The 25,127-nt window shown below is 36.7% G+C and overlaps 2 protein-coding genes and 1 long non-coding RNA gene across 7 annotated transcripts in view; 2 read left to right on the plus strand and 1 right to left on the minus strand.

Moving 5' to 3' along the window:
• frmpd4 (FERM and PDZ domain containing 4) overlaps positions 1–3,018 on the plus strand; it is a 175,563-nt gene extending 172,545 nt beyond the window's left edge. For 4 of the 5 annotated variants that reach the window (XM_087266272.1, XM_087266273.1, XM_087266274.1 and 1 more), the window contains one exon: positions 2,108–2,996. In XM_087266272.1, the coding sequence (XP_087122398.1) occupies positions 2,108–2,112 (5 nt within the window). In that variant the 3' untranslated portion in view covers positions 2,113–2,996. 5 annotated transcript variants of the gene reach the window in all.
• Positions 3,019–7,996: 4,978 nt separating this feature from the next.
• LOC147842479 (uncharacterized) lies at positions 7,997–12,638 on the minus strand. Its single transcript, XR_015500120.1, has 2 exons — positions 9,988–12,638; positions 7,997–9,361 (listed from the first exon to the last, which is right to left on the minus strand). It is a non-coding gene; the product is annotated as an uncharacterized LOC147842479 (long non-coding RNA).
• On the plus strand, positions 11,713–23,975 carry tlr7 (toll-like receptor 7). The gene is given in 2 exon segments (NM_001440746.1): positions 11,713–11,814; positions 19,234–23,975. Coding segments are annotated over 2 exon segments (3,147 nt in total). The 5' UTR covers positions 11,713–11,805; the 3' UTR covers positions 22,372–23,975.
• The last annotated feature ends 1,152 nt before the right edge of the window (positions 23,976–25,127 follow it).

The following is a 25,127-nucleotide window of genomic DNA, read 5'->3' on the forward strand; positions in this document are numbered from 1 at the left end:
TGCTGTCTAAGTTGTTAATATCAAATGAAAATAGGCAGTTATTTATATCATGTTTTCATTTTATTGTTGAGAAAGTGAAACAATGTAGCCAGGATGAAGTGAATGAGGTTATACAGTACACTGTTCCCGTTGAAGATTTACCGACGTGTCCTCGGGAGTTTGTTTTCCTTATCAAACTTGCGAAGTCTGAACTTACAAGGAGAGGACGCGAGACTGAACTGTGTGTGTAGGCTACTTTATATCAAAGGGCCATGAAACCCCCTCGTTTCAGCAGGGTGTTTTCACACCTCTACTTTGGAAAAAGTCAGAAAAGTGGGCGTGTCCAGCTCTGTTTAGGGCGGAGTTTCGGAGGAAAAAAAGTGGGATGGTGTGGGAGTGTCTATTTGGGCAAGCGCGAGTTTCAGAGTCAAAACACACACACACACACACACACACACACACACACACACACACACACACATACAGGAGAAAGTGATGGTGTTTAACCTACATGGACATCTGTAGTCGAATTATTTGCCAAATTATTAAATGGTGGACTTTAACTGCAGTTTGGCTCCTTTATTCAGGGAATTCATTCATGCCCCTCGCGACAAATGAGATATTTGATTGGAGGAGCTGCTCTAAGCGTGTATTTTTCATGCAATGTTTGATACCTCACGGCGAATGAGAGAAAAAAAAACCTCTCCATTTTCCGGAAACTTAGATGCACACGGCAGGTAGCGTCAGAAAGCCGCGTGTGTTATTCTGCTCACTAAATGCGGTGAAAATCCTACACGAGGTTAAAGTTTGGTTGTGGTGCTAACATGTTTACACTCAGTGCAATAGTTAACTTAGTTCGATATGAACAAACTGAATAAACAAAGAGCACTGGTCGCTCACTTACCAAATCTGTAGAGACAGGACAATCACCAGCAACTAGAGCCGCGTCTTTATGAAGAGGAGACTACAAGCGAATCCGGATCTCAGCGTTTGCAGATGAGAACAGCTCTCAGGTAAACAATAATCCTCCTTAGACACGTAAGTTATTGTTGTCGAGCGTCGCGTACACTGTTAATCCACACGTGACTCCAGCTGAGCTCTCACAGAGAGAAAATGAAAACAAAACTTCACTGCAGCAAACTATAAAAGCAACACTTCACGCTTGTTTTGCCAACACAACGTGGCGTCTCTGTGTCTAAACACTGTGACAGTAATGAATATTAATGAAGTTGCACAATAGAGCGTGCTGATTGGTTTGAACCAAGCTTTACTCATGCATTAATGCAGCACACTGTAAGACGTAATAAGACACACTCTGGCACAGACGCCCAGTCTGCACGCTGGAATACACGCTATTATGTCATGACCGTGACGCAGCTTCAAAAATTAGTTTCAAACAGGAAGTACGAATTTGCTTGAAATAACACAAAAACAACCAATTTACACTTTTTAGTGAAATATAGGTGTCCTAATAGTGTTTTTAGCAGTGTGGGACACATATACCACTGTCAACAGCTCAACACATGTGTTTTGGTGTTTCGTGACCCTTTAAGGAAAGCCCCAATCAGAGAGGCGAATGTCAGCAGCCCCGCCTCCGTTTTCAGATGTCTCCGTTTTCCCCCATCCACACTGAGACAGAGCAGCAGCGTTTCAGAATAAAAACAGCCTCTTCAGCGTTTACAAATGCTCTGCTTTTGGCTTTTGGAAACTCCGGCGTAGTGTGGACGGATAGCCTTAGCAAAACTTATGCATTTTAAAACGAAAACACAGTGTAAACGGGGCCTTACTATACTGAACTCCATATAAAAGACAGAAACTCTTCTGCACGGGCTGATCTAAGTGGGTTAACGCTGACAACTGATGATCAACAGTTTAAATGACTAATTGTCCCTCTTACTAACTAGGAAAACCAGCAACAATCAAGAATGCATGATTATATGCTGTCATGGCTTTGCAATCAATAAATGTGATTAAAATTAAAGTCAATGGGGCAAAAACAGCCCCGACATAACCAAAGGGGGAGTCAATCTGAACAGCACACAATGGTTAATTCATTTCTGTTGGGACAGCATGAAGGAATTGTGTGCAATCTTTTACAAAATGTCTCTCTCTCTCTTTCCTCCCTCAGTGTAGCGATGCTGCGGATGGAGATAAACGTGGATTTGCTCTCACCGAATGCCCATCTTCTTCTTCATCCAGAGCACAGCTTGTTTTGTGCCAAGCCAGAGGTGATGGGACGTCCCGAATGCTTCCCTGTTTGTTGGTGCACTCGGCCTCAGTCCACCCGCTCTGGTTGCCTCAGGGAGGTGGAAAGGGATTATTAAATAAGACCACTATTGGCTCAGGGAGCATACACACTTTCTATGGAAACGAGATGGCCGTAATCATCCAAGCGGTGGTGCGATGAGAGGCTGATTACTAGTCTGTCATTTACAGAAGTCAACATGAGAAATCAGTTCACACATGCTGAAGCTGCTGCGCTTGTTTTTTAAGCGTGCGTACATATTGAAATGCATCAAAATTGAACGCGTTCATAGCTTAAAATGTAGGAGGTCTGAGTAATGACTGCAATTTAAAAGGAAGTCGCTCATTTTTCTGACCTCGTTTTGTTGTGTTTTAAGCAAAACTAAATAATTATAATGCATTTGTGTTCTGGTGCGAGACGTTTATCTTACAGTTTTTAAGTTAAGATGTTTTCGTTGTGCTGAATGCACTAAACAACAGAAGTATCTGCAAATGGGCTCTGAAGAGTAAAGTCAAATTGAGACTCAATTTTCTGACACCATTAGCAGACTTTTATTTATTTACTTGCATTAATTTCCAGTACAATCTTCGTCAAAATGAAAGGTGTTATAGTGCACTGATGCACACAATAACAAAAGTGTGCAAACAAATGGATCATTTAATTAGGTTAAGCCAAGATCAAATTTCTCACACCAAGTTACTTTAGTTACTGTTACTACTACTAATTAATTCATTTATGTATTTATTACTCGCTCAGTTATCTCGGTTTGAAACGTTTTAGATAATAGTTTTGACAAAAACAAGACAAGAACACAAAGAAAATTAGTTAGAAATGTATTTATTTACTTATTAATTTATTTACTTAATAAAAATTGAAGGTTTTTTTTTAACCCAACGTTTGGTCAAATATGGACCAACCAAACAGTTGGGTTAAAACATGTAATGCAAATGATTCATTTTTGACCAAACATTAGGTTTAAACAACCCACAACATTTAGAGCACTTTTAATTTATTTATTTTATTATATATATATATATTTTTTTTGCAATAGGTTGCAATATAGAGATGCTGGGTTGTCACATCTAACGTTGGGTTAAATAATGACAAACCAAAACAATTTTAATTACACTTTTTAACCAAACAGTTGGATTTGTCCATAGTTGACCCACTGTTGGGTTATGGCATATTTTACACGTGAAAATTGTTGGTTTGTATTAACCCAATGTTGGGTCAAATGGACAAACACAACTGCTTTTTTTCATATAATATATCATATAAAAATATAATATAAAAATAAATATAATTGTAGAACAGAATAAGACAGTTTAGATGATCCATTTTTGACTAAAAGTTAAGTTAAAACAACCCACAACATTTACAGCACATTTAATTATTATTTGCAATAAGTTGCAATATAGAGATGCTGGGTTGTCGCAATCCAACGTTGATGGGTTTATAAATAATTTAAATTTAATTCAATTTACCTTTATGTATATAGCACTTTCACAACGATTGTGTCAAAGCAGCTTCACATAGAATAAGAAAGACAGTTTAGTTGATCCATTTTGACCAAACATTGGGTTAAAACAACCCACTGCCTTTAGAGCACATTTAATTTATTTTGCAATAAGTTGCAATATAAACATGCTGGGTTGTTGCAATCCAGCGTTGGGTTAAATATCGACAAATGGAACAATGGCTTAAACTTAATTTATTCTAATAGACACTTTTAACCAAACAGTTGGATTTGTTTATTCATGTTTGACCCAATGTTGGGTTACAGCATATTTTACTTCAAAATTGTTTTATTAACCCAACATTGGGTCAAATATGGACAAACCCAACTGCTTTTTAAAGATCATTTAGTGTAGTGTAGGGTGTGTGAATTTAGATTGAATGATTCTAACAATGGCTGGGTTGTTTTAACCCGATGTTGGGTCAAATATGCACAAATCAAACAGATGGGTTAATACATAACTTAAATGATACATTTTTGACCAAACATTGTGTTAAAGCAACCCGCCATCTTTAGAGCACATTTAGTTTTTATTGCGACAAGTTGCGATATAAAAATGCTGGGTTGTTACAATCCAAGGTTGGGTCAAATATGTACAAACCCAACAATGGGTTCATCCTTCAATTACATTTATTTACTCTTTTAAAACAAATTGTTGGACTTGTCCATATTTGACCCAATGTTGGGTTACAGCATATTTTACACTTTAAAATTGTTGGTTTTTATTAACCCAATATTGGGTCAAATATGGACAAACCCAACTACTTTTTAAAGATCATTTAGTGTAGTGTAGGGTGTGTGAATTTAGATTGAATGATTCTAGAAGCTGCAGGGTTGTTTTAACCCAATGTTGGGTCAAATATGCACAAATCAAACAGATGGGTTAATACATAATTTAAATGTTAAATTTTTGACCAAACATTGTGTTAAAGCAATCCGCCATCTTTAGTTTTTCTTTAGTATATTTAGTTTTTATTGCGACAACTTTCAATATAAAAATGCTGGGTTGTTAAAATCCAAGGTTGGGTCAAACCCAACAATGGGTTCATTCTTTCAATTACATTTATTTACTCTTTTAAAACAAATTGTTGGACTTGTCCATATTTGACCCAATGTTGGGTTCCAGCATATTTTACACTTTAAAATTGTTGATTTGTATCAACCCAATATTGGGTCAAATATGGTCAAACCCAACTGCTTTTTCATCATTTGCTGTAGTGTAGGAGGTGTGAATTATGATTTCTTGATTCTCGAATGGCTGGGTTGTCGTAACCCAATCTTTGGTCAAACATAGACAAACCCAATCTTTGGGTTAAAAAGTGTCATTAGAATTGAATTGAGCTTGTCTATATTTGACCTTCCATTGGGTCAAAACGGGTTCTTAAACTCGGTCTTGTAGATTTTAGCTCCAACTTGCCTCATCACACCGGCACGGATGTTTCTAGAAAGCCTAGTAAGAGCTTGATTAACCAGCCCAGGTGTGTCTGATTGAGATCGAAGCTAATCTCTGCTGGACACCGGCCCTCCAGGACCAAGTTTGAGAACCCCTGGGTTCAAACAAGCCAGCGTTTGCTTTTAAGAATCTAGTTGACCGTAATGACAGACGGTTTGATGCTGCAGAAATCAGCACAGAAACACCCTTCCCATCGAACATGAATCTCAGAGCATCGGATCAAGGAAAGTCCATCATGTTATTAAACAGACCTCGGCTCCAGAACTGAGAAACTCTTGCACTGGTCACTTCCTGCGTCCTCTTTTAGCCACATTTCTCCTGACTGCATGTGCCCAGCTCTCGTGCTCTTGTTTTGTAATCAGCAAAAGGACATTTAAAAGCACGAGGAGGACTTTATTTATTAGTGTGAAGGCTTTGGGAAGCTATTTTGACCACCAAAGTGAATCTTCATGTGTAGCAATGGCCGTCTACAGCTGACGTCAGAATTATTCGCCCTCCTGTGAGTTTCTTTTCTCAAATATTTCCCAAATGATGTTAAACAGATTCAGGAATTTCTCACAGTGTTTCCTATAATATTTGTTCTTCTGGAGAAAGTCTTATTTGTTTTATTTCGGCTAGAATAAAAGCAGTTGTTAATTTTTTTTAACACCATTTTAAGGTCAATATTTTGAAGCAACTTTTGTTTTGGATCGTCTACAGAAAAAACCCTCTGTCAAACAATGACTTGGCTATTTAACCTTACTTAATTAACACCTAGTGAAGCCTTTAAATGTGACTTTAAGCTGAATACTAGTGTCTTAAAGAATATCTAGTCTAATATTATGTGCTGTCATCATGGCAAAGAGAACAGAAATGACTGAACTAACTGTTCAACTGAACTAATAACTCTGACTTCAGCTGTACGTCAGAAACCACTGCTTTATTTAGCCCTAGTAAAGCCATATGTTATCATGCATACAGTACGTCTGCCATTGAGATAATCAGGCCATTGCTGATCCACTGTGATCCAAACAGTGCTTGTGTATATTTTGTGTAATATGTAAAATGAAAAGGAAGTATTCTACAATATAGAATTTTTGAAATACGATATATATATATATATATATAGATATAAATATAAACCACGCCACTTAATAGATGCATCCTTTTTGTTCCACGTGTTTATTTGCGTTCTTCATTCCAGAGGAGCTTCACGTTGAGAAATATCTAGCACTATATATGATCTGTACACTGTAATTATGTTTGCATCGTTTCATTTGCTGTTTATTTGGAAAATGCAGATGTTTGGAGTCATTCTTTCATGCATATTTTATGGTTTTTTGAAGACAACACTGAGAGAATTACACTGCTAAATGCGTTTCTTTATTTAGAGGTTTTGTCTTGTTTCTAAATATTCATCAATCAAGAAGCATTTTCTGGAGAAGGGGAAAATATTGTTTTGTTTTCAGGAAAGTCAAAATGAAATAAGCTATTTAAGTGTAATATGAAGCAATCAAAATAATTATTTAATTGTTTTTCACCATAATGGTAGACTATTTTGCTTGTTTTAATGAAAAATTTAGTTTTCACTTGTTTTTTTTCTTGATTTTTAAAAAAATAAATGCATAAATAAGTCAAATGAAGTGAATTTCTCTTTAAAATAATCCCAATCTAAATCAAGTATTTTTTCTTCCCCGAGTGGTAGATTATTTTACTTGTTTTTTTCTAAAATTTAGTTTTAATTGTTTGTTTGTTTGTTTGTTTACTATTATTTTTATTCACTTAGCCATTCAAAATGACAGGTTTGTAACCAAATGTTGGTTCAAATGTCATATTTATTATCATATTTTATTTATATATGTACTTTAAATTATAATTTTTGGCCCAATGTCGGGTTACAGCTATTTTCTATACCTGAAAAAAATAAATAAATATAAGAATAAAACTCAAAATGAAGTGAATTTCTTGAATTTGAATTTTCAAGTTTATTTAATTTTTTTTTACCATAATGGTAGATTTATTTGCTTGTTTTAATAAAAAAACTTAATTTCTTACTTGTTTTTTGTGATTTTTTTTAAACAAATGCATAAATAAGTAAAATTATGTGAATTTCTTTCTTACAAAATCACAATAATCAAAAACAAGTCAATTTTTCTTTCCCCAGGGATAGATTATTTTGATTGTTTTTGTGAAAACCTTAATTTTGATTTGTTTTTTCCTGAAATTTAAATATTTATTTATTTATTTATTTATTTATTTATTTATTTATTTATTTACTTAGCCTACTAAAATGGCAGGTTTATTAACCAAATGTTGGTTCCAATATCATATTTTGTATCATATTTTATATACATACCAAAAGAAATGTACCTTAAATTATAAATGTTGACTTTGATTTTCTGAAAAAAATAAATAAATGTATAAATATAAAGTCAAAAAGAAGTGAATTTCTCCTTCTTTGCTTGTTTTTATGAACATTTTTTTTTACTTTTTTTTGCTGAATAGTTTTATTTTAAAATCTTATTTGTTTGTTTGCTTGTTTATTTACTTATTTATTTATTATTTTTATTTGCTCATTCAACCTACTGAAAATGGCAGGTTAACAAAATACTGGGTCAAATATACTTTTTGTCATACACACACAAAAAAAAATTATATATATATATATATATATATATATATATATATATATATATATATATATATATATATATATTTTTTTTTTTTTTAGCCAAGGTTGGGTTAAAAACAACCTACTATTTTTTAGAGCACATTTATTTTCTTTTTGCAGTTAACTCAATGTGGTAATGCTGTTGATTTGTTAAATAATAAATGAATCATGTTTTTTTTTCTTTAAAAAGCAACACAAATGTGTTAAAGTTGCAATCTAAAAAATGCTGGGTAGTTATAAATATGGACAATTGAATTTTAAAATCTCATATTTGACCCCATATTGAGTTACAGCATAGTTTACATTCTAAGGGTGCACTCACACTAGGTCATCTGAACCGTGCCCAGGCATTTGACCCCCATGTCTCAGTTCATTTGACAAGTGTGAGTGCTCTGAATTGGGCCCAGGCACAGTTTATTTGGCTGGCCCTGGCCCATTTGAAAGAGGTGTGCCAAAGCGTGGTTCGGTTGGGCTTTGACGTGCACACTTGTATGAGTGCAAAGCGCAAAGACCCGACGTCACTTTTAAGGGACTGTTTGATATAGATTTATTAATCATTCTTACTGTTCAATGAACGCAAACTATCATAGTTTATTAAAGATGCAAACCCCTCACTGTACAACAGCAGCACCTTTAGCAAACCTCCAGCTAATACCTGCAGCTCGAGGACTTTATGATCATTTTTGAGCGTCAAAGCAGTGGATCTGTTCAGCAAAAGAGTGTTTGCAAAAGATTGAGTGTCTCTGCATCCCAAATGACTTGAAATATACAAAATAAAATATAACTAAAGCAATAGCCATTGTACGGAGCAAGAGAGCTTATCTTCTATCGAACTGAACAGTCGCATCATTGATGATGTAAGCAGTCCATGTGTGCAGTGTGTGCAGGGCGAAGGAGAAAGGGGAGACAAGCGCGATTCAAGGCAGCTGTACCTAGTGTGAGTACACCCTAAAAATGTGAGTTTTATTAAAACGTTGGTTCAAATGTGGACACATTTTTTCCTGAAAACCAAACCCTATTTTCTCTTGTCTAAAAAATCTTTTTTTTATTTAGGAATTTGTGAATATTTGGGCTAGAACAAGACAAAAACTCTAAGTTAGAAACTTTTTTTTTTTCTGAATTAAACGATAAATAATTTCTGAGACAAAATCCAGAATCAAACATTTTATTTCATGTTGACTTTAAATTAAAACAATGTTTTATTTGAATCATCTTCATTAAAAATTTCAGCTTGTACACTCTGTGATCTTGTCTTTCTTTCCCCTCGCGAGCCATTTTATATCCTAATAGTAATTATTATATAAACTACATATTGAAGAAAAATACAATATTAGAAAAATGTACAGTGCGTGCGTACAGTATTGATAGAGCTTCACTTCTTTCACATTTATTTATGTTAAAGCCTTAATCCAAAATGGATTAAATTGATTAATTTCTTCAACATTCTACACACAATCCCCCATAATGACAATGTGAACAGTTTTTGAAATTGTTGCAAATTTTTTACAAATAATAAAGCTGATAAATCAGATGTACATCAGTATTCAGTCTTTATCGTGAAGCTCTACAGTGAGCTCAGGTTCATTCTGTCTCCACTGATCATTCTTGAGATGTTCCAGCAGCTTCATTGGAGTTCACCTGTGCTCAGTTCAACTGATGGACATGATCTGAAAAGGCTACACCTGTCTATATAAGGGCTCAGGGCAGGCAGCGCTCATCAGCAGGCTAACAGCATCCCTACAGTGAAGCATGGTGATGTTGTCATCATGCTGTGGGGATGTGTTTCAGCAGCAGGAACTGGAAGACCATTGTCCTTCCAGCAGGACAATGACCCAAAGCACACCTCCAACATATCAATGGAGTGGCTTCACAACAACTTTGGTTAAATGTCCTTGAGTGGCCCAGCCAAAGCCCAGACCTAAATCCTATTGAACATCTCTGGAGAGATCTGAAAATGGCTGTACACCGTTGCTTCCCATCCAACCTGATAGAGCTTGAGAGGTGCTGAAAAAAGGAATGGGCCAAAATTCCCAAAGACAGGTGAGCAGAGCTTGTGGCATCATATTCAAGAAGACTTGAGGCTGTAATCTCTGCCAAAGGTGCATCAACAAAGTATTGAGCAAAGCCTGTGAATACTGATGTACATCTAATTTTACAGCTTTTTTATTTGTATTAAATTTGCAATTAAATATCTCGACTTCTAGTTGATGATGTGTAAAAGTGTCAGAAGGTGAATTTCTCTGCTGAATCATCTGTTGATCTGCATCAATCATCACCAAATACTGCAGAAGACCTACTGGAACCAGCATGGACCAAGATTCTCAGTCAAGTTTGTTGAAGGAGAAATCATGGTTTGGGGTTTATTCAGTATGGGGGCGTGCGAGAGATCTGCAGAGTGGATGATCAACATCAACAACCTGAGGTATCAAGACATTTGTGCTGCCCATTACATTACAAACCACAGGAGAGGGACAATTCTCCAGCAGGATAGCGCTCCTGCTCATACTTCAGCCTCCACATCAAAGCTCCTGGAAGAGAAGGTCAAGCTGCTCTAGGATTGGCCAGCCCAGTCACCAGACATGAACATTATTGAGCATGTCTGGGGTAAGATGAAGGAGGAGGCGTTGAAGATGAACACAAAGAGTCTTGATGAACTCTGGGAGTCCTGTAACGCTTTCTTCACCATTCCAGATGACTTTATTAATCAGTGATGTGAGTCATGTCAGAGATGTATGGATGCAGTCCTCCAAGCTCATGATGGAGTCAGACACAATATTCATTCTGTCTCCACTGCAGCAGGACTTTATATTCTATACTGGACATTATTTCTGTTCAGTGATGAGACTTTAGTCTAAGCAGAGTCAGAGCTTACTGTCCTGATGAAATCATTAATAATCAAGACGTGATCAGATTTTATTGAGCTCAAATAAGCAAAATCTAGAGGCCTTTACCTTTCATAAGCCACTTCTGACACCAAATGAAAAGTCAACTTATTATTCCTTGTTCCTAAAACTTGGATAGGCAACAAGACTTTGGTCAGGCAGTGTACTTACTCATTCAAGAACTTAATACATGTATATTTAGTCAGTTTGACTGAAGTAAGTTGAGATGACTATACAAGTTCAAAATCACACAAAAGTGCTTAGGGCTAGTTTAATTTATGTCAGTGATTTCTGGGTAAGAGATATATCAGAATAAACAGCTAAATTAAGTCCAAGGCACTCTAAAAATGTGGAAAAAATATTAAAAAGCTTTTATTGGCATGGCTATGTTTAAGCCATGCTTTTAAGGAATACTCATGTCAATAAAGGCTTTTAAATATATATTTTTTCCACATTTTTCGAGTGCCTTGTAGTTTCTTTTGCCGACTATACAAGTTCTTTTGACTCAAATAAATTTAGGCAGCAGTATTTATTACAGTGTTTCCTCTGGTGCTGAAAAAACAACCATGTAATGTTGGTTGGGAACATATTTTAAGCTTTATTTTTCACGTTTAGCTTTCATTTATGAGGAAACATTGTTTTGATCATCTCTAGCACAGAAACAATCCCTTGAGATGAAAGGATGACAGTAATATTGTTCCTCTTTATGCTGGCGTTTTAAGGCCAATATTATTGTAATGATGCATTATAATAAACACATTTCAATTGTTTAGCATTACTATATTGTTCATTACAAGTATGTTAATATAATGTAGTCGGAGAGTTAAGAAGTTTGACTTTCTAAGTCAAAGAAGAAAAAAAAGGTAAGAAAGAACAATGCTGAGAAAAATCATCTCCCTAAGAAAAAGGGGAAGTTACCTTGTTTAAATATATACACTCTCACTTTTGTTTGTAATATTTGTTCGTGGTCTTACATTGGTTATTAACACCTGTTCTGAGAGTAACACAGGGTTTACAACATGAGAAGACTGTTAAAGTACTGAACAAAGAGTCCCGGGGGTCTGAAAGTTTCCAGCTCTGATGAAAACGGTGAGTTACTGAACGTTCGTTTCATTTACTTTGATTAATTCTTTGGTATAACGCTGATTTTAAAGATGCTTTATTAGGTAAATGCTGTTATTTTTAATGAGGGGAAATTGCTGGCAAGTTAAAAACTTTTCAGCAACACTTCAGAATAATGTTTCTTTAGTTAATGTTAGTTCATGTATTTTTTAGCATTACTATGTATGAAAATTCCCATAAAGCATCCATCAATCATAGTCCAACATTTACTAATGCATTATTAAAATATAAAGTTGTGCACTAGCATGACGTCACCTTAGAATTATAAGGTTCTTTCTGATATTTTTGTCAAAATTATTGACATATTCTTATTAAATGACAACTTATTTACATTATGGGATGTTTTTTTTTTTTTATTACAATGTAAGACTTTTTATTTGAAAACAAATGTTACACACATACTGTTTGCTACAGAATGCAAAAACTTTAAATCTCATTATCTTAAAATCATTCAGAATGCAGATAGAGCCTTGTAATCCCAAGGTGGCGATGAGCTGATGTCACTTGTAAAACATTGGATAAATACTGTAGTAAATGTGTTAGAGCAATTCCAGCGTTATGGGTGTGACAGTAAAAACTCAAAACAAAAATTCACAGAGAAAGTATATGTTAACATTAAACTGAAACTTTTCTTTATATTTTCCAACACAATTGACCGCTGAGGTAAGAGATCAGAAAAATATCAGTCTGTAAACATGTTTTGTACTTAAAATCAGGAAAATAAACATGCGTTATGGATGTGACAAAAAATGTCTGCAGTTTTACAGAATACAACATACTTAGTAGAAACTCTGTGAAATTCAATTCAATTCAATTCAATTCAGCTTTATTTGTATAGCGCTTTTACAATGTAGATTGTGTCAAAGCAGCTTCACATAAATGGTCATAGTAACTGGAACAGTGTGGTTCAGTAACTGGAACAGTGTGGTTCAGGTTCTAGTGTTTAAGTTCAGTTCAGTTCAGTTTAGCTCAGTTCAGTGTGATTTAATCATTACTGAGAGTTCAAACACTGAAGAGCAAATTCATCGATGCGTAGCTCTACCGATCCTGAACCATGCGAGGCAGTGGCGACAGCGGAGAGGGAAAAAAAACTTCACCTGATGGGAGTGAAGAAAAAAAACCTTGAGAGAACCAGACTCAGTTGGGCGCGACCATTTTATTTTCTCCGCTGGCCAAAAGTCTTGTGCAGAACTTCATTCGCCGTGGGAAATACACTGCACAACCAATTATAGGTTTTATTTTATTTAATATTTTCAAATTTATGAGGTTAAAAGTGTCGTTATGGACGTGACATCTCTCCGTTATGGATGTGACAGGTGTGAAATTGCCACTTGTGTGACTTTAGTACATCAAATAGAATACTTAGAAAACATTGACAGATGCATTTTTGAATATTTCTAAAGGACTGTAAAATACTAGCTTACTCAAAAAAAAAAAAAAAAACCTGAAACAGTTTGCGCATTTTTGAAGACTTAATTTTTTTCATGGCAAGGTTAACATTTGCACGGAATTGCTCATTACAAATAGTTTGCTCATGTTGGTAAATATTTTAACCAAGGACCATTATTTTAAAGTGTTACCTAAATTTCAAGTAATGTAAAATGTCAGCAAAAACAATCTGCATACAAAAATATAAATTGCTACCCAGGGGTGCGTTTCCAAAAACCATCGTTATTCAACTAAGGTTGCAAGTTGTAGTGTTACAAATATAGTTTGTTGATTTAGAGTTACCCAAATCCGTCGTTCCGACGAACAGTCCCAAACTGCATCGCAAACTTTGTATGCTTGCAAGTACACCTCTGGAGCTGTAGTTAGAAGCATAGGTCCTGGCTGTGTTCTATTCCCAGTTTATCCCCCCTATGCCCTACTGAAAAAAAGTGTTGCATTCAGAACTGTTGCAAACAATTTACTTGTGTTGAATTTAAACAAACAAATTAAGTTTAATAATGTTCAACTTAATTTGCTTGTTTAAATTCAGTCCAAATAAATAGTTTACAACCACTTAACATTAAAACATTTTTAGTAAATCCAAGGAATCATCTTTGAATCTTTTCAGTGCTATTTATTAAGAACATTCTAACATTTAAAGTTGGAATTTTTTTTTTTAAGCATTAAGCTAATCTCTCTTAGGTGTAATTTACTTTTAAAGTATTTTTCAATTTCAGTTTTAGCAATCTTCTGGGAGCTATAGGTGACCTATTATTTAAAAAGCGGAATTTATGTTACGTCTCCAATGCTTGTGAAAGCAAAAAACATAGCATTGTCACATCCTCGGCTCATTCCTGCAGCCCCAATCATCGCTCTCCCTCACCATCCACCACACACCACACCCATGAAACCTCACCAGATTACTAATCACCTGCACCCGCAATCATCCATGCACTATAATGACTCACTTCATTCATTCACTCACCGGCTGGAATCGAAGTCAGATGGTTCTCCTCTTCGTCTTGTACTCCTCCATAGGAGTCCTTCTTCTCCTGTGGATGCAAACACACCTGCTTAAGGGAAGTGCCTAAAACTTGGTAGTTGTTTTAATGAAGAGCTGGGGTCTCATGTATCAACGCTGCATATGCACAAAAACTTTGCGTACGCCAGATTTGAGAAGAGGGTTGCATTGACAATCCAACACAATGGGCAGCACATTGAACACAAGTGGTCGTAAACTTGGTAATAACTCATGAAAGACTAAGGTTACGTTAAAACCAAGCACACCATTGTTTTTCTTGTAAAATTCCCAATATGTTTGATGTGTCACATGACCCTCCTTCTATTGAAAAAAACAAAATTTGGATCCAAGATGGCCGACTTCAATATGGCCACCATGGTCACCACCCATCTTAAAAAGTTTGCTCCCTCACATATACTAATGTGCCACAAACAGTACGGTAATAACACCAACCATTCCCATTTTATTAAGGTGTATCCATATAAATGTCTGTGTAGCGTGTTCCGCAGACGCAAAAAAAACTTGCTTTAATAGTCAAGGCATTTTTACTTGATAACAAGTGGGTTGTTTTTTTCCCACGACACACGTTCAAAGCTGACGCGGTTTCATTTGTTTGCTCCTGAGCGATTACACAGTGCATTTTCAGCTGTGTATTGTTACCGCTTTTTTGTCCTGAGCTGATTATTTGCGATCATAAAGCATACCTCAAACAGCCCATGCTATTGTAAGCTTTTAATACAGTTTTGCCACTGGTTTAGGGTACACATCGTCCTGTTCAACACATTCTAGGTTGGTCACAAACAGTATGCTGTGGTTTCAGTGGGGCAGACAGGACGTGAGGACAATCATACTTTATTTTGGTGAGTGAAACTTTCCAATTGGTTTAATTTTAATGCCGCCATTGTTTGAATGGAATAAGCTGAATGAATGTTTAATGCAATTACAAGTAGATGCATTCTAACAATGTTTAATTTTGTTTCAGATGACAGGAAGGCGTGCATTGGAAATGTAAGTATTGCACTTTTAACTATGAAAAAAGGATTGTTGACTGACAATTGGAAACTTTATGCTAGAAATGTTCTGTATGCTTGTTTGCAATAGCAAGTGTTTAAAATTTTTTTTAAATACTTTATTGCCTTAAAAGAGCATTTTTATATTCACACCAATCTTGCTCAAATGACAAGTGCAGATTCACCAGTTAGTTAAACTTGGGTCCGTGATTTCATCGACTTTCTCTTTAAGATTTAAAGGGCTAGCCATGCACCAGACCCCTGTAAGTGGTGTCGTTTGAAAGTGTAGAATCTATATTTTATGCACACATGCATCACTGTGGTTTTTATTCTACTCTACAAAAGTTATTTACACTTAAATACACAGTGTTTTGGATACCTGAGCTGGGTATTGAACATTGGTTCATTTTCATGTGGTTCATATATGACACTTGTACAAGTTATAGCTCAAATGAAAGCTCTTGCCGGTGCTCATACAGTTCTAGCATTCTTTTTACTGAATTATATTCACATATCAAACAGTTGTTAAATGAATCGTGGTGTTTCCATGGTGCAGAAGTGAAAACAATACATTTATGATCAATAAGCAGCCCCAGATAGCACAGACAGCTGTCATCTCTTACCTTATGCTGTGCGCTTCAGGGCCATTCTCCTCTGTTTTTGAGGTGATGTGCATAAGTAATCCTTTTATATGTCTGACGTGCTCCAAACACAGTGAATTATGTTTGATCAAACAAAAGAATAGTGAAATATGAAAACAATGATCGCTCCCTGTGGCTTGTACAGCACCTCTCATCAGTTATAATACAATAACTTCTGCATAGATTATGGTGGAGACATTTTTCTGTTTTCCTATGATTACAGACATGTGCAGGAACCACCAACATTAATTACAGCACGCTCGACCACACACAACCTAAAAGGTACACTTTCAAATTTGAGTTTATAAAAAAAATACAAAAAGCGCCTCTTTTTTAGGTGTTTATTATAATACAGACAAAATATACAGATATTTTAAACATTTTCAATAGTGTTTAATAAAAATTTAAAGGGTTCTCTTTAAAATAATACCCTTTTTTTGCATTTACACCTCTGCATGTGGATTTGGGAAGCTTTTAAATTTGGGTAGGCAAAATCCAGGCGGAAATCCCAAAATAGCAGCAGAGTTTAACTGGTTAAGTTCGGCTGTCTGTCATGTGGCTTTGCTGAGTATTGTTCTGAGATTTATTTCTTAATTCACGTGCACACTGTACATTTAAAAGTATATCATAAAGTCGTGTGCTCTTAAAAAGTTTGTAACTTTCAAAGCACACAGGACTAAAATACACAAGGAACATAGCGCTTTTATTTTTCACTTGTCTTATATTTCAGGTTTATTTCAACTTCAAGCAAGTGGTGGGCAAAAATCTCACAGAGAGCTTCCATAATGCTCTTAAAATCACTCCCCAATGTTGATAAGCATCTTCAGGAAAAGGAACCATGCTGCTGGTCAGCTTTTGGCTGAGCTCTTACATCAGACAAAGGTGGGTTTTTTGTCTACATGAGTCTACCTATTTCCTATTTTTATCGTCTCTTTTAGTCTTGTCTTTTTCTGCTTTGAGCACTGAGTTATTTAACTAGCATCATTATATTTGCATTCTTTTTTCTTTCATCAATAGGATGTTTCTCACGAGGACCCTTACTACAAAGTTTCCAGAGGAATCCTCTGCATCGATGAAAAAAGTCCACAGCTTAACCCATCCAGAGTGTTCATCATCTTTCATCATTCATACAGACCTGCCTCGAGTCTTCTGTTGTCTTCTCGGACTCATTTCACTGCTCTTAAATTAAACAAAGTGTCATCTTGCTGTTACAGTGTAAAGGTCAGCTGACAGTTACCGGTCTTTATAATTAGTTTAAATATTATTTATTTCTCATTGTATTGTGGAAAAAGTCTGTTCAGTACATATACTTGTTACAATAGTAAAAATTCATTCTGTGAAGTTATATGAACAAATGTTCACTTGCCGGCAGCTAGCTCTCTGCAACTCTCACATGGTCGCCCACTGAAGCTAAGCAGGGCTGCGCCTGGTCAGTACCTGGATGGGAGACCACATGGGAAAGCTAGGCTGCTGACGGAAGTGGTGTTAGTGAGGCCAGCAGGGGGCATTCAGTGAGCGTCGTTTTTTGGATGAGACGTTAAACCGAGGGTCCTGAGGTGGTTAAAAAACCCAGGATGTCCTTCGGAAAAGAGTAGGGGGTTTAAACCCTGGCATCCTGGCCAAATCTGCCCACTGGCCTCTGTCCATGGCATCCTAACAATCCCCATATCATAATTGGCTTCATCACTCTGTCTCCTCTCCACCAATCAGCTGGTGTGTGGTGTGTAGTATGGCACAAAATAGCTGCCGTCGCTGCACACTGGTGGTGGATGAGGAGATTCCCTCCCCATTGTGTAAAGCGCTTTGAGTGCTCAGAAAATCTAAGGAATATATATAGTAAGGAATTATTATTATTAATTACTTGTATGTAAACGGTTTACATTGTGTTCCACAATAAGTTCATGTGTAAAAGGATAGTTCACACGAAAATGCTAAGTCTGTCATCTTTTACTCATCCTTCACTTGTTCCTTCATCCTTCTGTTGAACACAAACAAAGATATTTTGAACAAAGCTAGAAAGCTGTAACCATTGACTTCCATGGTATTTGTTTTTCCTACTATGTAAATCAGGTTTTCCAAATATCTTATTTTGTGTTCAGCAGAAAAAAGAACCAGTTAACTTGAGGGTGAGTAAATTTGTGTTTTTTGTGTGAACTATTGCTTCAAGTCCAGATGTTAAAACAAGCTTTCATGTTCTCGGGTGTATTAACAACATATTTTGTGAGCTGGGGTCAGTGCTATTAACTCTTGTTTGAGTAGATGGATTGAGAAAAAAGTAGGCAAACTGATTTTTAAGTTGTATTTCACAGCATTTGCATTGTTTTGTTGTGTTTTGAAAGGACAATTAAATAAAAATAACCCTGTGTATTACTTTTTTGTGTATTTTAATGCACTTAAAAAAATAAGTGGAGTAAATTGACACTAATTTAAAACATTAAGTGTATTCAACTTATAATACATATTAAAGCAACTCTTATCTTTTAAGTAGAGCCCACTCAAGTTTTTTAAGTATTCATTACTTAAAAATTTTAGGACTACAACTCAACTTATCCAGGCTTAGAGTGTATAAAGTATTAAATATGTTAAAATTTTTTTATTTTGCTTTATTTTTATGTTTGTATTGTCTGTTTTTTTTTTTTTTTTTTTTTTAACAAAATCAGCTTCAATTCCATGTCAACGTTTTCCCCCCACTGTATATTGTGGCAGAACTCAACTTTAATTTGAGTTCATTTGTGTTGAACCTATTTGCCAAGGAAGTGGAATGTTCCTTTAAATACTCCAGGTGATATGAAACAGCTGTAAGAGTAATCAATGCAGGGATCTATGGGAAACTGAGTCCAGGGGATTGACAGAAGTAACAGATGGAGTGCACGTGGGCACAGTTTTCCATATTTTGTGATTTATGTATATTTTGACCTTGATCATTCTTCCAACAACTTTTACCCTTAATAAGTTAAAAAAAATTAACTGTACAGTATATTGCACTACAAAATCCTTATAATAAAACGGCAGTACATTTTCTGTTATTTCACAGATTTATTTCTTTATATATTACTTTTTATACATGATATTATTTCAAACTACTAAAATGTCAACAAAAGTCATTTTGTTAAACTGTGGAGTTGAATTTTCAGCATTAAAAAGGGGACAGAGCTGAGGTTAACATCCCATAATGCAATTCACAACTGGAAATAAACGGAAAACACTTGTAAATCACTTAGTGCAATAACAGTCATTAAAATGTACAGTAACTGTGGGTTTAACACATACTATCTTTCTCTTTCAGATGACTGAGAAGACCATGATCATCTTTGCTAGTTTCATCTCTTTGCTGGTTGCAGCCGAATGGTACCCCAAAAGTTTAAAGTGCGACGTTTCTCTGGCGAGTAACGGGACGGAAGTGAGCGTAGACTGCACCGAACGAAGTCTAACCGAAGTTCCTCTGGGAATCCCAACAAACACTACCAACCTGACCCTCACCATCAACCATATTCCCCATGTTATGAATAATTCCTTTGATAATCTGCACAACATCACAGAGATTGACCTGCGCTGCAATTGTGTGCCAGTCAAAGTTGGTCCCAAAGATCGCGTCTGTAGCCAAAGTGTGAGTATTGATAACGGCACCTTCTGGAAGCTCAAAAACCTCAAGTCGCTTTACCTGGATGGTAACCAGCTGTCCAGCATTCCCAAGGGCCTTCCTGCCAATATTGTGCTTCTGAGTCTGGAGATCAATAGTATTTATTCGATTCTGCAGGAGAATCTGACAGAACTGACCAATATCCGAACTCTATATCTCGGACAGAATTGCTACTTCCGGAATCCATGCAACCAATCCTATTACATTGAAAAGGATGCGTTTATGCTGCTTGACAAGATGACTTTGCTTTCTCTGAAGTCCAACAACTTGTCCTACATCCCCAACCAGCTACCTTCTAGCCTGAAAGAGCTCTACCTGTACAACAACAACATTGAGAAAATAACCGAAAACGATTTTTGCAATCTGACAGAGTTGGAAGTACTGGATTTGAGCGGGAATTGCCCACGTTGTTATAATGCACCTTTCCCATGCATTCCATGCCCAAATAATGCTCCCCTTCAGATACATCCAAACTCCTTCAAGACCCTGAGGAACCTTAAGACTCTTCGACTTCATAGTAACTCTTTAACAAATATACCTCCTGAGTGGTTTCAAAGCCTGGCCGATCTTACTCTTCTAGACCTCTCGAGCAATTTTTTGGCTAAGGAGATCACGTGCACCAGCTTTCCGTCTTTGTTGCCCAAACTTGAAGAATTGGATTTATCTTTCAATTACGAGCTCCAAGTGTATCCTGCTTCTCTCAGCTTGTCAGAATCTTTCAGTCAGCTTAAATCTCTTAGAGTGCTAAGAATCAGAGGATATGTGTTTCAAGAACTCAAATTGCAAGACATCCAACCGCTAACTAACTTGACATACCTGGAGTTCCTAGATCTTGGCACAAACTTTATAAAAATAGCCCAACTCAGCATCCTAAAGAATCTGAAAAACTTCAAAATCATCAATTTGTCTGACAACAAAATCTCAGTGCCTTCTGAAGGAGAATTTAGTTTTTCTAACCACAGAGAAGCCTATTACGGTTCCCCAATGTCACAAGGTGCACAGTACCATAACGGAGAAGTGAAGGACATGCACTATTTCCTTTATGATGAATTTGCACGCAGCTGCAAATACAAGGACAAGGAACTCTGGATTCCCAGTCCTTTCAACAACGATTGTAGCTCATTTGGAAAAACGTTGGATATTAGCAGGAACAACATATTTTTCCTTCACTCCAAATTTCTCAATCTTGGTGAGCTGAGGTGCTTAAATCTATCTGGGAATGCAATGAGCCAGAGTTTAAACGGTTCTGAGTTTGTCCAGTTGACGAATTTACAATATCTAGACTTTACAGACAATCGTTTGGACTTGATGTACCCCTCGGCATTTCAGGAACTGAGCAACCTGGTCGTTCTGGATATCAGTCGTAATAGCCATTACTTCGTAGCTGAGGGTTTAACCCACATGCTGAACTTTACAGAGAACCTGAGTAAGCTGAGAAAGTTAATCATGAACGATAATCAGATATCGACATCCACAAATACAGAAATGAAGAGCTATAAATTGGAGCATTTGGAGTTTAAAGGGAACCGTCTTGACATGCTGTGGAGAGACGGAGACACAAGATACGTCAACTACTTTAAAAATCTGATGTCTTTGAAAACTCTTGACATTTCTCGCAACAACCTGAACTTCATCCCACTGGTGGTTTTCCAAGGTCTCCCAAACACCCTCACAAAACTGTACATCACAGATAACAAGTTAAAATTATTTAAATGGGAGGGCCTTGTGTACCTTAAAAGCCTACTACTATTAGACCTCACCGGGAATCTCCTAACAGAGGTCCCGTCATGCTTATCCAACTACACAAAGTCAATCCAAACTCTAGTTCTGAGTAAGAACAAGATTGTGAAGTTGTCTCCAAATTTCCTCAAGGATGCATTCAGCCTCAAAATCCTAGATCTCAGTTACAATTCCATCCAGTTTATCGATGAATCAAGCTTCCCGGAAAATGTTATAGACCATCTGCAAACTCTTTACCTCAACAACAACATGTTTGTGTGTTCCTGCAATGCAACCTGGTTGGTCCGATGGATCAACCGCACCTCTGTAAATATCCCGCGACTTGCATCAGATGTTACCTGTGCTTCCCCCAGTGCTCAAAAGGGCCAAAGTGTAATTTTCCTCAACCTCCAAGCATGCCAACACAACTCCCTATCCATCATACTCTGTATTTTCCAAACCACTCTGATTTTAACCATCCTAACCCTCACCATCTCCAGCCATCTCTTCCTATGGGATGTTTGGTACATCTACCACTTCTGTCTGGCCAAACTCAAGGGATACCGTCGATTATCCTCCAACAGCGCTGTCTACGATGCTTTTGTGATCTACGATACGACAGATCCTGCAGTTCAAGAGTGGGTCATGCAAGAGCTAAGAGTCCACCTAGAGGACAAGGGTGATCCCAGGATGAACCTTTGTTTGGAGGAACGGGATTGGGTTCCTGGATGTCCACTTATTGAGAATCTTTCCCAAAGTATACAGTTGAGCCAGCGTACGGTTTTCATCCTGACTGAGAGGTATATAAGGAGCGGGAGTTTCAGGACAGCCTTTTATTTGGCCCACCAGAGACTCATGGATGAGAGGAATGATGTTATCGTACTCATTTTCTTGGAGAGAATGCCTTGTCACTCCAAATATCTCAGACTGAGGAAGAGGTTGTATAAAAAGTCAGTTTTGGAGTGGCCAAGGAACCCACAGGCACAAAGGTACTTTTGGTTCAGTCTCAGAAGCCTAATGGCCACTGAGAGTCAATATAATACACTCTTCCAGGAGACTCTGTGATCAGGACACTTAAACACTTAAAGTGCTGATTTTTATTAAGCCAAAATGTACAAAAGAAGCTGTAAAATGTCCTAAGCATGCCAACACAACTCCCTATCCATCATACTCTGTATTTTCAAATGAGTCTGATTTTAACCATCCTAACCCTCACCATCTCCAGCCATCTCTGCCTATGGGATATTTAGTACATCTACCACTTTTATCTGGCCAAACTTGAGGGATACCACTGATTATCATTTAGCAGCACCATCTATGATGCTTTTCTAATCTACAATACGACTGATCCTGCAGTTCAAGAGTGGATCATGCAAGAGCAAAAGGTCCACCTGGAGAACAAGGGTGATCCCAGGATGATCCTTTGTTTGGAAGAGCGGGATTGGATTCTTGGATGTCGACTTATTGAGAATCTTTCCCAAAGTGTACAGTTGAGCCAATGTACGGTTTATATCCTGACTGAGCAGTATATAATAAGCGGGAGATTCAGGACAGCCTTTTATTTTGCCCATCAGAGACTCGTGGATGAGAGGAATGATGTTATCGTACTGATTTTCTTGGACAGAATGCATTGTCACTCCAAATATCTCAGAATGATGATGAAGTTGTATAAAAAGTCAGTTTTGGAGTGGCCAAGGAACCCTCAGGTGTAGAGGTACTTTTGGTTCAGTCTCAGAAGCCTTAAGGCCACTGAGAGTCAATATAATACACTCTTCCAGGAGACTCTGTGATCAGGACACAGTTAAACACTCAAAACGCTTATTTTTATTAACCCACACTATAAATAAGATTCTGAAAAATATACTAACCATGCCAACACAACTCCCTATCCATCATACTCTGTATTTTTTAAACCACTCTGATTTTAACCATACCAACCCTCACCATCTTCAGCCATCTCTTCCTATGGGATGTTTGGTACATCTACCACTTCTGTCTGGCCAAACTTAAGGGATACCATCAATTATTGTCCAACAGCGCTGTCTACGATACGACAGATCCTGCAGTTCCACTTGGAGGACAAGGGTGATCCCAAGATGAACCTTTGTTTGGAGAAGCAGGATTGAGTTCCTGGATGCCCGCTTATTGAGAACCTTTTCCAAAGTATACAGTTGAGCCAATGTACCATATTTATCCTAAATGGACAATATATAAGGAGCGGGAGTTTCAGGACAGCCTTTTATTTGGCCCACCAGAGACTCATGGATGAGAGGAATGATGTTATCGTACTCATTTTCTTGGAGAGAATGCCTTGTCACTCCAAATATCTCAGACTGAGGAAGAGGTTGTGTATAAAGGAACTTAAAGGTACTTCTGGTTCAGTCTCAGGAGCCCTATGGCGACTTAGAGTCAATATAATCCACTCTTCCAGGAGAGTCCTATGATCATATGTTTTGACACAAACTATTGTTACCATGTTACTATATTGTTAGTGTTACTATTGCTGTCCTAGGAAATGTAAAAAATTCTCTTGATCTTATTTTTTAACCCTTGTGTACTGTTGGGGATGTTTTCGTCCACTCCGTAGTGATCTTGAGGCTTAATTTGACCAACTTTCTCTCTGTTTCAGCAAATGCAATGATTTTTGGTGATAAATTTTATTTTGACACATATTTTGGGTAAATGCTTTGAATTTTTTCAAAAACTCAACAATACAGTCTGGTCTAATTTTACTACCCTTTTATTATGTTAGTGTTTGTTTTTGCTCCATTGACTTCCATTATAATCGCGTTTATTGATTACCACGCTGAATTCTTTGAGTTATTAAGCTACGAAAATCACACAATAGTGTGCATTAATTTCTAATTTTTGACCATCCCTGAGTGCATTATTATGCTTTTCCGGTAGTCTCCACTTTTAAATGAACTGTTGAGATGTTGTATTTGAGAGTTTATTTGTATTTTCAATTGATCTCTTATTTTTGTAGCGCTTTTACAATGTAGATTGTGTCAAAGTAGCTGAACACAGAAGTTCTAGTAGATTGAAGCTGTGTCAGTCTAGTTTTCAGAGTTCAGTTTAGTTCAGTTCAGTGTGGTTTAATATTTACTGCTGAAAGTCCAAGCACTGAAGAGCAAATCCATCAATGCGCAGCTTCACAAGACCCAAACCTAGCAAGCCAGTAGTGACAGCGCTGAGGAAAAAATTCATCTATTGACGAAGTGAAGGAAAAACAAACCTAAAGAGAAACCAGGCTCAGTTACGTAGACCATTTCTCCTCTGGCCAAACTTCTCGGTGTTTAACTCAATCTGTTCCTGTGTGTAGCACTAGTTTTTTTCACATCTCCTCCAAAGCCTTCTGTTGTGTTTAAATTAGTGCTGTCAATCGATAAAAAAAATAACTAATTAATCACACTTTTTTTTTTATTAATCACGATTAAATTCCATTCAATCAAAAGTCAAAGTTAAAAATGAAACACCCGAAATTCAATGAAATTTTGGAGGAAACTCTGGATAGCCCGGTAATGCGACATTAATTGTTTTATACTGAAACTTGCCTTTAAAAAGCGCTTCCTTGGTCTTATCCATATTTCTTTGCATGTTAAACACACGTCGACCACAACAGGAAATAAAAAAACTGTGTTAATTGCGTAAATTTGTTTTTTACGCATTAAATATTTCAAATTAATTGCATGCGTTAACGCACTAATTTTGACAGCACTAGTTTGAATGTAATGTTTCTTGACTGTTATAGTTGTGAAATAACTCCGATCATTCAGCACAGTGATATGGAGCCGTAATGTGCATTTAAATCCTGACGGAAC

This window comes from Danio rerio, chromosome 9 (assembly GCF_052040795.2).
Source record: "Danio rerio strain M-AB ecotype USA chromosome 9, GRCz13ab, whole genome shotgun sequence".
NCBI lineage: Eukaryota > Metazoa > Chordata > Actinopteri > Cypriniformes > Danionidae > Danio > Danio rerio.